General features: G+C 38.7%; 1 protein-coding gene across 2 annotated transcripts; it reads right to left on the reverse strand.

Annotated features, from left to right (window-relative positions):
- Nucleotides 1–6,401: 6,401 nt before the first annotated feature.
- On the reverse strand, nucleotides 6,402–7,046 carry Rpl10l (ribosomal protein L10 like). 2 transcript variants are annotated; one of them, XM_048362513.1, is made up of 2 exons: nucleotides 6,963–7,046; nucleotides 6,402–6,857 (listed from the first exon to the last, which is right to left on the reverse strand). In XM_048362513.1, exons 1-2 carry the CDS (start codon nucleotides 7,044–7,046, stop codon nucleotides 6,402–6,404), a joined length of 540 nt encoding a protein of 179 aa, XP_048218470.1. The 2 variants fall into 2 exon arrangements, with proteins under 2 accessions (XP_048218470.1, XP_048218469.1); XM_048362512.1 differs by having other exon boundaries at nucleotides 6,402–7,046.
- Between the last annotated feature and the right edge of the window lie 7,850 nt (nucleotides 7,047–14,896).

Here is a 14,896-nt window from a genome sequence, read left to right on the forward strand (position 1 = left end):
ATATAAAAATTTTCCCCTGTGTTGGTTACTTTGTAAAAAAAGTATTAAACTAATTACAATCTAGTTGTTTCCTCTCATCCTTTTCTCACTGGGATTTATCTAGCATTTTGGCTTTACTTATGGTTTGTTTAGTCTCAGCTTACCTCACATTTCATGTGAACATACCACCCTAGATGTATTTATTATCCTTAGGGGAAAAAATTAAGAATGTATATGTGTTTTATTTTTATGAAAATGCTATAGAATTGCTTTATATAATAGCTATTTATAGTAGTATTAAGTTTTAGGACAAAAACCTCTTCTAATTGAATATGTAATTATAATTGAATTAGTTTCTGAAGTAGGAGGATATATATATTTCTCAAATTCATTAATTCAGTTAATAGTATTGGTGGCATTCATTGCAAATACTTCATCAACAATAGTGGTAAATCAATTTGCTTTTAGATGTGATGTTGATCATATAGTTTGATATCTTTTGATAACTTTGTAATTATTTTATATAATTTTTAAAGTACACAATGTTGCAAAAATAGCATTTGATTAGTGTGATTTTTTGGCAATTTTACTTCAAAAATCTCTTTTGAATGAAGAATATTGTTATGAATTTAAGTAGCTCATTGTCATCTATAAACCTCTAATTAGATGGAAGAATATTATTTTATATTTTACCTCTACACAACTATTACATACTTCACATTTTATCTCTATTTTTCTATGACAGTTTTTCTCTAAAATACAACAATGTTCTTTTTAGTATTCTATTTGCTACCTATCTATAATGAAATTAGATTAGATCTATCTGCAACATAATATTTAAATAGAATTGATCAATATGAACCCAAACTTCAGTAAATTTTGCTCCCATTTGATGAGCTTATATGGAGAATGAAGTAGAACTACAGCTTAGCAATTTACAAAATGATATAGAAAGTTTTATTTTTGAGGGTAATAGAGTTTGAACTCAGAGCCTCATACCTACTAGGCAGTCACTTTCCCACTTGAACCATGCCTCCAGCCTTTTTAGTTTGGGTTATTTTTTTGAAACAGGGTTTTGCTCCATGCAGATGCTAGCCTGGACTAGAATCATCCTGTTTATACTTTGTCACATAGCTGAGATGAGGGTACACCGTTAAACCCAATTATTAATTGGGATGGAGTTGCTTGAATTTTTGCCTGGGCTAGCCTTGAACTAAGACTGTCTGATCTCCAGCTTCAAAATAGCTAGAATTACAAGTTTGAAAAAGGTTTTGCATTTTTGAAAATTTAATAGGCCTTCTAAAGTTTAGCCATTTGGATAGTTTCTAGTATGATTTGGGAAAGATTTTCATAAAACTGGTTATATAACAGGTCTGACAGGAGAAATGAAATGAACATAAAATTTTTATTTTCCTGAAACAACTACCACCTGTGCCCCCACTGAACTTCTACTGACTTTTCAGTAGTACATTTCTGTAATGATATCTAAGCCTTTCCCACAACTTTTCAATTATGGTCAATTATTAAAATTGTTAGCCAGCCTATTCAAGTTTGTCATCATTTCTATTAATATTGTCCAGAGAAAAAGAATAAGAGGAATAAAGGAGAAGATCCATTTGTCTTGATTCTTTCTCCTTCATCCTTTGATTTAGGTTATTGATGACAGAAGTAAGTATAGACAATATTTGCTTTGTCAAATGATTCAGAAGTTACAAGGAGAGGTTCCTTTTAACACATTAGTTGTTTCTCTTTACAGTTCTCCATGTGTCTAGAGGCCAAAGGCTGGCTTTTTAGGGTCTACTTGTTATCTCCTGAGAGGGTATTAGAATACCCTATATCTCCCTGTTCAAATTCATTGAGGAAAATATGACTAAGATACAGTGACTCCATCATTCTCTGCCTTTCAGGGCCATTATAAGCCTATCCTTATTCCTTCAAATTTTGTTCATACTTATTCTCTCAACTCACCAAGGGAAAATAAATAAAAAGCAATATCCAGTCCTTAAAATATATCATCAAGAGAAAAGAAACTAAACTAATAGCAAATATTTACTAAAAGGGTAACAGAAAATTCACTCCTAACATTCAGATTACAGGTCTGAGAAAACTGTCTACACCAAAAGAAATTTGAAATAGCCTGATAATCATGCTCTTAAAAATTAAAAAATTTTAAAAAGAGAAAAAGGAATTACAGGAAAAATAAATATTGCATGAAAATTATTTTCCTTTAGCATGAGGTGAATAAAGAAAATCCCCCATGAAGCAGATGTAGAGAATATTTTATCAAATATAACTATTTTGTTTTCAAAAAGATGTACAAAAACAGAATGAGATAGAATTCCATGAAAATTTACATTTTTAAACAAGAGATTTTCTAAAATACCCAAACATGAAACAACATATTGGAGCCAAATAACTCCAGAACTCAAAGTACATTTAAACTGAGAAAATTGTGGTTGTAGCACAGAATATTAAGTACACAAATCAGAAAAATTATCCATAAAAGTGCCAAAGATTACAATCTGGGTAGCAATTAGGAATGTGAGTGTGTAATAATAATATGTAATATATACTGAGTGTTTACAAGTGATGGCAAAGCATAGTGCTACTGCTATCTCAACATATCCATTTCATTTAATCCTAACAGCAACCCTATAGCCAAACTGTCTAACCCATCTGATAGATGAGAAATTAAAGAATAATCTTTTTAAATAATTTGTCTAAATAAATAGGTAAGCTGACATTGAAATCTAGGCATCCTGATGCTAGATCCTCCCTTTTTACTGTTTATTTATATTATAAAGATGATGTACAGAGTAATTACAGGTACATAAGTAGTACATTTCTTTTTGAACAGTGTTATCCCCTCCCTTGTTTTCTCTTGCTTTCCCTCCCTCCTGACTCCCCTCTCCCAAAGTTGTAAAGTTCATTTCCAACATAATGTCTAGTGAGTATCACTGTTGCGTTGGTTTACACTTTGTCACAATGTTTCCCATTCCCAAATTTTTATACAAGACATAGGGTATCGAAATCAAAGACAGTGACCACAGGGAATAAGACAGAGGGAAAAAAATTGAAAGAAAAGAGATATAAATGCAAATGGTTCACTACAAAACAAAAGACAAGCAACGACAAAAACCTCTTGTTTCCATATCTTGGAGTTCATGTTGATTAGTATCATTTTATATGGTCATATGTGCATAGATATTGAGCTATTGTGATCCTCTGCTAGGACTATCCTAGGCATATACTAATTATTACACATGAGGGAAACCATGGAGCCTATGTTTTTGGGGGTCTGACTTCATTTAATGTGATTTTTTCCAACTATTTCCACTTCCTTACTAATGCGGTGACATCACTCTTTCTGATGGACATACAGAATTCCATTGTGTATATATATTACATCGCTGACCATACAAATGCAAATCAAATCAAAACTACATTGAATTTCCACCTCACCTGTTAGAATGGCCATTATCAAGGAAACAAATAACAACAGATGCTGATGGGGATGTGGCTAAAAGGGAACCCTACTACATTGTTGGTGGTAATGTTAACTTGTTCAACCACTCTAGAAAGCGGTATGGAGGTTCCTCAGAAAACCAAATATAGAGCTCACCTATGACCCAGCAATCACACTCCTGAGCATTTACCCAAATGACCACAAACAAGGCTATAAGAAATCTACCAGCATATCTATGTTCACTGTAGCATTATTTACCATAGCTAAGATATGAAATCAGCCCAGATCACTCTCAGCAGATGATCAAGCAAAAGTTCTATGTGTGTGTGTGTGTGTATATATATATATATATATATATATATATATATATATATATATATAAAATAGAATTTTATGCTTCCATTGAAAGAATGACATCAACCCCTTCATATACTCTTTTGGGTCAATTAATATGTTTTCAAATATGAATTAACTTAGCTTTCACTTTGTTCATTATATTCTATATTATTTGCTTTTAAAAAGGCCTATGTATTTTATGAAAACAAAGCCATTGTAATATAATAACATTATTAAAAGCAGGCAATGTTTAGAACTAAATGATGTCTTAGGCTCAATCTTAGGTCAATAGTGACACCTAAAAACCAGAAAGCCTTATTTGAATTATTATTTTTATTTATTTGCCAGTCTTGGGGCTGGGACTCAGGGCCTGAGCACTGTCCCTGGTTTCCTTTTGCTCAAGGCTAGCAGTCTGCCACTTGAGCCACAGCGCCACTTCTGGCCATTTTCTGTATACATGGTGCTGGGGAATCGAACCCAGGGCTTCATGTATACCAGCCAAGTACTCTACCACTAGGCCATATTTCCAGCCCCCTTATTTGAATTATGTAAAAGAAGTACAAGGAAATAAAATTTCTGTCAATGTTATTTATGACCAATTCATACCAGAGATGAACATATATATTTATGAAAACTAAATATTTCAAGCTAAAAATATTAAGATGATTCCCTATTTTGATAATAGTAGGAAACACAGGAATATATGATGGTCATTTAAAAATTATCTTTTAAAAAATAACTTGGGACAGTAGTCATCCTAAGAGTTTTCTTTAGTTAGCATTTTCCAGAAAGCCTTAAGATTTTATCAAAATGAAATGAAAAGGTTTTATTCAATATCTGCTTGAACTTAGTTAACTATTTGGGGGAGTATTTCATATAGACAAACAGTTCCATTTTGTTTCAGTTATACTTGAATAAAAATATTCCCAAATTCAATTTCCCATTTTGAATTTTAAAGTCAGAGTTCTGCAAACAGGTAATTTCATTATCCTTCAGTTCAGTTGTCTTATCAGTTCTTAAAAATAACCAGAATGAGCACAAAATCACAAAATGGAAAAAAAAAAAGAGGCATGTTAGGAGAATTTGTTAATAGCACTTCTAAGCAAAACTAAGTCAGGAGAGATGACTCACTCCTACTTGGGCAGTAAAGATCAGATTGATCTGTTGTTTGAGGACAAGGTGAATAAAAAGTTCATGAGGTGTCATCTCAAGCAAGAAAATGACTGGTGAAATCCGAAGTGTCTATCATCCCAGCTAGATGGTTAATACAGGCTCATCTTATAAGGTAGCAATGGGCATGAATGTGAGACTATTTGAAAATAAAATAAAGGACCAGGATTGTGGATCAAGAGGGGAGGAGTCTTGGAGACTTTGCCTAATGAGCAGAAGACGCGCAGGACTGGAGGCAAGGCCAGGTGGGAGTGGTAGAGTGTCAGGCTGCAACCAAACTCAGAAAACCTAAGATCTGAACTAAAGCCCAGATACTGCCCAAAGCAAATTTTTATAAATTTTAGCACAAAATGGAATTCTAGCTTAAAAGCATACATGTACAAAGTGATTTATAGCCTGGAGCTGAAAGAACTATAAGCCAAATGCAGTATGTTAGGATTGACCTAAAGAATTAAATAAGTGGAAACTAAGAAGCATTTCTATGCTGTTTAGTACTCCTTTTGTGGCTTTCACTAAAAGTGTTGAGTCTGAAAGAGTGGTTACCCTAAGAAAACTGAAGGCAGAAGGTATCACTGTGGGATTAAGAGTCAGAGGACTAATCCAGTTTAACAGGGATAGCAAAAATAGCATCGACACAGGAATTTTGGCTTATGTAGTTTCTAAAGTAAAATGGAAGTTACCTGCATGATCAACTCTGATGTAGGGCAGAGATTCCAACCTCTGTCCAGGGACCTCTTTAAGAGTATAGATAGCTGATTTAGTGTCATTTTCTCCTTTCTATTGATTCTTCTGGGACCCAAATACAAACAATATGAACTCTATTGTCACCTAAGACCTTTCTATGGTGAAAGAAAAGATTGGAGTGTTGTCTCCTGAGCGTGAGATAATGCAGTGCTTGTCTACAAAAGCTTTTCCCGGTATATACTCAATTGTTCTAAGGTTGATAACCAGCGGTTATAGGTAATTCTAAAAACAGTTTTCAGAAAATTATAGGAAAACATTTAAGTATCCAAATTTAGGAACAGGCTGCTTCAAACATACTCTAAGTTGAACCATTTTTATGTTCCTATTGTTTACCTTTCCATACCCAATGACAATTTCCACACAGAGCTTGAGTATCTACTCATTTTTTTTAATGCAAAAGAACTACAAACGTGAAACTTGACTCTGCTACAAATAACATGGCCTATTTCCTTCTCTCCCAAATGTAACGAGTTTGGTCCAGAACAGCAATACTTGTCTCTATAACTGGTATTTCCTATTCAAGCAAGGAACAGCTTTTCGTGAAAACATTCCGAATAGCCACAAAAACCGTGACTGTCTGTCCACTAGTCTGTATCCTAAACATCGCACGAACATTTTGAAAACGTGAAATGAACATCAACCGCGGTCCAGTTCAAGGGAAGTTTCTGGCGATCAAGACTGCCTGGTCTTGGGGAAGCCAGGGGCCTCAGGAGTGCAGAGCCCTCCACTTGTCCAGGGGGCCTCGGTCGGGCACGTACTTGACCCCGCAGCCATCCGGGATGAGACGCTTCTGCGCCACCTTGGCCTCGAACTCCTGGGCGTTGAACTTGGTGAAGCCCCACTTCTTGGAGATGTGGATCTTCTGGCGGCCGGGGAACTTGAACTTGGCCCGGCGCAGGGCCTCGATAACATGCTCCTTGTTCTGCAGCTTGGTGCGGATGGACATGATGACCTGGCCGATGTGGACGCGGGCCACGGTCCCCTGCGGCTTCCCGAAGGCCCCGCGCATGCCGGTCTGCAGGCGGTCGGCGCCTGCGCACGACAGCATCTTGTTGATGCGGATGACGTGGAAGGGGTGCAGGCGCACCCGGATGTGGAAGCCATCTTTCCCGCAACTCTTCACCATGTACTTGTTGGCGCAGATACGGGCGGCCTCCAGGGCCTCGGAAGACAGCTGCTCGTACTCATCCGACACCATGTGGCCGCACAGCGGGAACTCATCCACTTTGGCTTTCTTCCGACCCAGGTCGAAGATGCGGATCTTGGCATCAGGGACGCCTCGGCAGAAACGAGACTTAGGGTATGGCTTGTTCTTGCAGTAACGGTAACAGCGAGCAGGACGACGGCCCATGGCGCTGCTGGCGAGGAAGGAGCGTCTCCTGCACGCGCAGGCGCACTAGCGCTACATGACAGTTACCCAGAGTTCCTCGTTAGTACCATAGAGTCTTGACAAAGATGGGAAAGACAGGCCCTCTCACGCTCTGCGCCTGCGCCAAAGATGAGGCTGCACGGCCCACTCTGAACTCCGAGGTCGGCCGGAATCCTCAGTCACAGAAGCCATTTTCTTCCCGTCAGCCTTGTTTGCCTTAATTAAAAGGTCTTGCAGCTAAAGGAGCGTTTGGCAGTTACTCCATATACTTCACCTCAGAGAATACATTTTCCAGAGCTTGACTGTCACAGACTGTGTAAGTCAGGCCCTGGTGTTATGTTGCTTATTTTTTTGGTATCAGTCCTGGGGTTTGAACTCAGGGTCTGGATTTCTATTCAAGGCTAGTCCTGATCCACTGTACCTACGGCTACACTGCCTGCTCTTTCAATGCGTAATTGGAGGTAAGCGTCTCATAGACTTTCCTGCTGAGGCTGGCTTCGAACTTCGAGCCTCCTGAGTAGCTAGGATTACAGGCCCGATTCCCAGTTCCCAGCCCCTCACTGAATTTGAAGAGTCGATGACCACTTTACCTGAATAAAGCAAGGGTTTGGGTTGAGCACCCTGACAAACATCAGAAGAGAAGATAGGCTGGTGGAAACGAGTAGAACGTGAGTGTGGGATGTGTTGCTTGTTAATTGTTTTATTAACACAAAATTAACTGGCCTGTTTGTTGGAGTGATATTTTATTACCAAAATGAAATACCACCTGATTTTTTAGGGGGGTGGGAGGCTTGAACTCAGGGCCTGGGCGCTGTCCCTGAACCCTTTCTGCTCAAGGCTAGCATGCTGCCACTTTGAGCAACAGTGCGCTGATTCCAGGTTTCTGGTAATTAAGGGGACTTAAGAGTCTCACAGACTTTCCTGCCTGGTCTGGCTTTGAACCTCCTGAGTAGCTAGGATTACAGGTGTGGGTCATGGGCACCCAGGTTCCACCTGATTTTTTTTAACTTTACAGTTACTTCCATTTTCAAATACTAAAGCTATAATAAACCAACAAGTAATTATGTTTTAGTATTCTCTCTCTCCTTCTCTCTCCTGTGTGTGTGTGTGTGTGTGTGTGTGTGTGTGTGTGTGTGTATGTGTGTGTGTCGGTATTGGAGTTTGAACTCAGGATCTTCAGCTCCTGGTTGGCTATTTCACTCAAGGCTGGTGGTCTTCCACATGAGCCACAGCTTCACTTAGGGCTTCTTGCTAATTAATTGGAAATAAGACTCGGGGACTTCTCTACCTTGGCTGGTTTTGGAACAGCCAGTGGGATGGGAAGTTCCACCCTGTGCTGGTGTCACTGCCACAGACCGCAGGAAAGGGTGTGGCATTAGGCTGCTGGAGCTTCAGGAGTGTGGGAAGGGCAGCCTACGAAGTCCCTCCCCATGTCGGCTTCACTGCCAAGGTGGCACTTCTGAGGCTGGAAGGGGGCAGGTCATCAGAGGCCAGGGTGAATATATATGCTGCCTGTTTGGAGGTTCAGGGAGGAGAAGACTAGAGGGAGGAGAAAGCAGATGGTGCCTGCCTGAGGAGCTGAGCGGAGCCTGAGGCCTGTGGGGAAGTCTGGAGCCTAAGGTCTGTGGGGAGGCTTGCTGGAAGGAAGAAGAGAAAGAAACTCAATTCTCTGGAGGTTTGGAGGGTGAGGCTGTTGGAGGTTAAGGAGTGGAGGTTTGGAGATCAGGTCTGGGTTCTGGGTAATTAGCCCAGGACAAGGTGTCCCAGACCAGCATTTGGAGGTGGAGGACTGTTCTGGTTCTGAATTTTAGGTTGTAAATTAGGCTCCTTTGTAAATAAAACCCCTTCCCACCTTCAGGATATAAGAGCTTCAAACTGAAATCTGCATTCTCTCAGCCTGTTCGGTAGCTTGGATTGTAGGTATGAACCACTGGCTCCCATTTTTTTTAAACCTCTGATACTAGATTTTGTAAATTATAAAACTTACCTTAGAAAATAGAGGAAGATAAAGCAAAGAGAAAATCTATGGATAGTTTATAAACAATACTTGCACTTTTCCCCTAGGTTTTAAACATTCCTTTGTGTTTTCACAAACACATGAACAATGCTTCCAATGTGAATACATTCTGTTAAACCGTTCTATATAACAGAAGAAATATAGTTATACTCTTGCCATTAAAGTTTTAAAATATACCCGTAGTAGGATAAAAATAAACCTCTCAGTATATGGAATTGAGCCACATTAGATAGAAGGTTGTTGCTTCCCCTTCTTTTCCTCTTTCCTCTTTTCTTAAAATGCTTGATTATTTATAGGTATCCATATCTGCATAAAAAGCAGCAAGTAGCCCATTTAGTAGGTGCCAAGTCTAGAAGAGTATTTAGTTGTTACTTACATGTCATTTTAGGAAGTGCAAAGTGTGTGGAAGAACAGAAAGTAATCATACAATGATCATTGCACAAAGGACCAGGCGTGTTCAAAGGCCCTCAAACAGGAACATGGAATGTTCAAATATGTGTAGTGTGACTATTCAGGAATGAGTAGCATAACATGAGCCCAGAATATGTGCATGTGTAATATGAGCCATAATAACACATCTGTACACACACACACACACACACACACACACACACACACACACACAGCTCCATTTTACTGAGTTAAGCATCCTGGTCAGTAGCCAGTTAGTGCAAAGCCATTGGAAAGCTTTCCATAAACTTAATCATCGGTTACAGTATGATATAAGTAGACTAATCCAGACCCAAATTTGATGTAAAGAAACTAGAAAGGGGGCTGGGAATTTGGTAGCATGCTTGCCTCTTACACATGAAGCCCTGGGTTCGATTCCTCAGCACCATGTATATAGAAAAAGGCCAAGTGGCCTCAAGTGTTAGAGTGTTAGCCTTGATCAGAAAGAAGCCAGGGACAGTGCTCAGGTGCTGAGTTCAAGCCCCAAGACAGGCAAAAAGAAAAAGAAAAAAAAAGAAAAACTAGAATGGTGTGCTTTGTGCTTTGTAATACTAAAGGAAACTCAGGCATGCTTTTGTATATTTTATTTCACATGCCCAAATTCTATCATGATGCCGGGGGTGGGGGAAGGTGAGGGGGTGGGAGGTGGGTGGGTAGGGGTGGGGAAGAGACATCTCTAAGGTGAAAGGTAGATGATCACTGAGAGGCTATGACTATCCATCCCCACCTATCTAGACATGCTTTGCACTCCAAAACACTAGAATTTCCAATTAGCAGATGATGTGTCAGTATCAAGGTCTGCCTACATAAATCTTTTCTTAAATGCAAGGGGTAACAAATCCTGGTTTACCCAAATTACTCAGCTATAATAGCCCTTAGTCCTAGAAAGCAATAGGAGAGTTAGCTTCTTTGCCATGCTTATGTATGAGGACAGAACCAGAAGGGAGGAAAAGAGGGAAAAGACCATGAGTGGATTCTCCATTTGTACTCCTTTGCCTAGCTCTACAAATAGTGGAGGAGACACTGTGGGAAATGTATACGCTAAGTCACTCAAATGATAAAAAAAACAACTTAAAGTTCCAGAACTTTGAGTGTTCCCTTACCTCTCCACCACTCTCTATAGCAATGTGCATCATCATACAACTTTCCAAAAAGGGTAAAAATTGCCTTCTTTGAAGTGGCTTGCACTTGAACTGAGAAGATGATGCATATTTGGTGGTGTGCAGGGAGCAATGGTTTTCTAGGAGTCCTTAGGAGGCAGGCATGCATGTTTAGATACAGAGGTTCAACGTTGACTGTGAAGACATCTTTTCTCCCTATTGCTGGTCCTTTCCACAATATCTATTGGAAAGACCTGTACTAGTGGGTACATATTAATTACATTTGAACCAAGACATCCTGTTAAGTCCTTAGAATTACCATCAGACAATATAGGACATGTAGCCAAATTTGGCAAAGAAAAATTGTGGGTATCAGTTTAATACTTCCTTTGCTTTTTTCTATGGATTTCACTTTCTGAATTTAGTATGAAAAAGAAAAAGAAAACACAAGTCTAATATATTGAGTGAAACACAGCGTGGATACCCTCTCCTGCTGCAGAGGCTTCTTCATTGTTGATCACTCCGTCATTTTATTATGTTCCTTCATTTGGTGTTTGACAATATACCATGATTCAGAGATCATGTTCCCACTCAGCTTCTCAATGAAGTGTGAAAGCCCGCTGATGACTAACAGTCATTTTCATCTGCATTTCTTAGTAACTTCATACTGCGAACTGTAATCTCAATATTTTTGAGAGCCTAGGTGAGCAATTTCACTGTATATTCCGCGAGTTGGGTAGTGAATTTAAAAGAGCCGTAGTTCTGACTGGCCTTTCTTTAAAGTGAGTCAATCGTGCCTATTGTCATGACTAATAGGTGGTCATGCTGCTTGTCTCTCATGTACCTGATTCACAAAACTTTCCTTATCTACTTGACAAATGTGCATTTTCTGAACTGAAATATAACCAGACAAATTTAACTCTTTAGACCTGGGGGCTTGGTGCATCTCTCTGTCTGTCTGTCTCTCTCTCTCTTTAACTGATATTTCTTGCTTCACCTTAATCCTCATTTTGGAAATGTGTGTGTGTGTGTGTGTGTGTGTGTGTGTGTGTGTGTGTGTGTGTGTGATATGGGGCTTGAACTCAGGGTACAGCCACTGTTTCCAAACTGTTTTCATGAAGGCTAGTGTTGTACCACTTGAGCCACATCACCTTTTCAGGCTTTTGGTGGTAAGAGTTTCATGGATTTTCCTGCTCTGGCTGACTTCAAATCACGATTCTTAGATCTCAGCCTCTGGAGTAGCTAGCAACCAGCATCCTTTGGAAATTTAAAACTGAATTTAAAAAAAGAAAAAAATTACAGGAACTGAGAACAAACATTTACCTTTGTACCACATTAGTCATACAGGATGAATTCCTCAAAACTGGAAATAAAATATGTTCATTAAATCCTGGGGGGGCTTTATTCATGCTGTGTATATGATCTATTTTACAAAATTCACAATTCCTTTTTCTTTAGTGACACTGGAGTTTGGACCTTTGTTCTTGCTAGGTAAGTTCTTAACTACTTAAGACATGCTTTGCACCTCCTACATAACACTTCTTTAAAAATTTTTATTTTTATTTTTATTGTCAAGGTGATGAGCAGAGTGGTTACAATTACATAAGGTAGTAAGTACATTTCTACATAAACCTATGTTAAAATTTTTAAGGTGTTTTTATTTTTTCACGTAGGGTTTCACACATTTGCCAGAAGCAGGGTTAGACTGTGATTATCCTTCCATCCACATACAGATCACTGATGTACATGGAATGGGTTCATTAGTCAGAGAGTCACTGGCAGACAATTTGATGGATCCTAAAAACAACTCTCAGTAGATGGAAATATACTGGATGCTTTGGAGAAGCATTCCAGAGTTTCCAACCTTTTCTTTGTCCCAGAGAGGCAGGGGCGGGGGGGCGGGGGAGGAAGACAGGTGGATCTGAATGGGAACCATAGATAAATTTCAAAGGGTAAGTAAAATTCAAACTCCACCCTCTAATAAAAGGCCAGACATAACCAATCAAAATGTCACAGGCCCAATCAGAGAGCAAAATCACCTTCTAATACAAGTATCATAGAAGTTAATTAGTACCTCAAGTTGTACCTATTAAAAAAACCAAAACCCTACTTTTAGGCATTTGATGGTCAACACTCCTGTGATGCCTTCACTCAGTAAGATCTATATTTTCTTCTTCCTTCAAGAAGCTCCATACTTTTAGGCCCATTCTTCATTGTCTGAGGATTTTATTCATTGGTTCCTGGAATCAGGACATGAGGTGAAATGGGTGGCAGCCTGAGGTGAAACAACAGCAGCCAGCAGCAAAGTAATAACTTGCAGCATTCAGGCATTGCTGCCTTTTGGCCAAAGCTATCACACTTTCAGGGTCCCACTGGGCTCAATCATACCACCATGACCAGCTTATTTAATGAGGTGTGATTAATTCTTCATCAGACAGGCCTTAAATCGTGATGCTTCTGAGCAAGTAGCTGGGATTACAGGCCACTGGGATTATAAACCACTGTGTATGCCCCCATTCATTTTTTATGATAAGTAATTGATTTATTTATATGATGACAAATATTTAAGTCATAAATGTGATAGGTAATGATTAGAATAAATAATTCACAGGTAAATTTCAAAACACTTTAAGAATAACCAGTTAGCAGATTTGAGAAACAATGACCTGAGGTTATGGTGTTGAGTGCATTAATAAATGATCATATTTCCTGTTCTATAGAGTCAAATCCCTACTTGTACATTTAAAGGGCCTGCAAGCTGAGTGCTGCTGGCTCATTTTTATCACCCTAGCTACTTAGGAGCCTGAGAATGAGAAGATTATGGTTTGAAGCCAGCCTGGGCAGAAATTCCTTCTTAATCCACACATCCAGTGGTGAGCATGCACCTGTTATCCTCAACTATCTGGGAGACTTGAGATTGTATCATCATGCCAGGAAAGCCCAGGATTAAAGCCTGAGAGAGGCTTTAGAGAGGGAAATTGAACAGAGTGTCAATGCCTGTAATCCCAACAAGGAAGTGAAGCAAGATTAAACTAAGCAGATCACATTTTAGGCATGCACCTGAACAGGAAATAGACTCTTAAAAATAATTAGCATAAATCAGGGATGGAGGCAAGTGGCAGAGTGCCAGCCTTCCAAGATTAGGGCCTGGTGTTGAAATACCTGTACTGCTAAATAAATAATAGGCACTCAAGTTGCTACCAATATGTAGTGTGAGAAGTTTACACAGATGTATGAAGCAAGTAGTTAGGTAAATACTGCAGTTATTTAATTATTGATAAAAAAACAATTCTATTGTGAGAATAATGTATTTTGTGAAATTAGTACATAGCCCCTTTATTTATTGACAAAGCTGCTGCTTTATGAATTTGAGGAATTAATAATGAGATAGAATGATTCCTTAATTATGTAGTCAACAATTCCAATTGATAAAGAACTAGTTATGGAAGGCTTAATACTTAAAAAAGCAAAAGCAAACCCACTTCTGCCTTAATTCTTATGACTTAAATGTTATGTCTCCTCAAAATATTGAAATCATGGCCCCTCCCCCCCACAAGTTGGTGGCCTTGCTTTGGAAGGTAATAAATAAGTAATTGATGTTTGAATCCTCAGAAATGGATCAGGATTTAGGGATAAGCCACCCGGCTTCTGATATTTGTTGTTTTTCTGTAAATTAAGTGTTTTTGTATCATTTGGATGATCACCAATAACATTCTTTATATGCTGAATTAGAGATCTATATATGGACAAATAAATAGGTTTACTTCCTGGTGTACTGTTTTATTGTTCTATCCATAAATTCAGGAGCCATTACTAGAGAGAGGTAGCCAAAGAAGTCTCAACTTGTATATTGATTTGATGTGAGGTTACCATCCAGGAACCAACTGGTCTTAAATAAACGCTTGCTACCTCTGACAAACTAATAATTTTTAGAATGAGGCTTCTCATCATTCGCCAAAGCAGCACAAACATTAGTGACAGGATTTATAAACGAACAATAGCAGCAGCAGAAACAACAACAAAGGCAACATGCATAGAAAGCAAAACAAAGCCATGGTAAATTTTGGTAATCTTTATCCAAAAGAAATTTAAAACTTACCATTTTTAACAGTAAGAGCCTTCATAAAATTCCTTACAGAGTGTAGAAGATTCACATTTCTTATTTCTTCAGTATTCACAAAACATTATAAATAACAATCGTCCTAAACAAAAATCATAAGGCATTCTGTAGCAGGTTGTATTCTGATGTTTTACTTCATTATCGT

The sequence above is a fragment of the Perognathus longimembris genome, chromosome 14 (genome assembly GCF_023159225.1).
Source record: "Perognathus longimembris pacificus isolate PPM17 chromosome 14, ASM2315922v1, whole genome shotgun sequence".
NCBI classification, from domain to species: domain Eukaryota; kingdom Metazoa; phylum Chordata; class Mammalia; order Rodentia; family Heteromyidae; genus Perognathus; species Perognathus longimembris.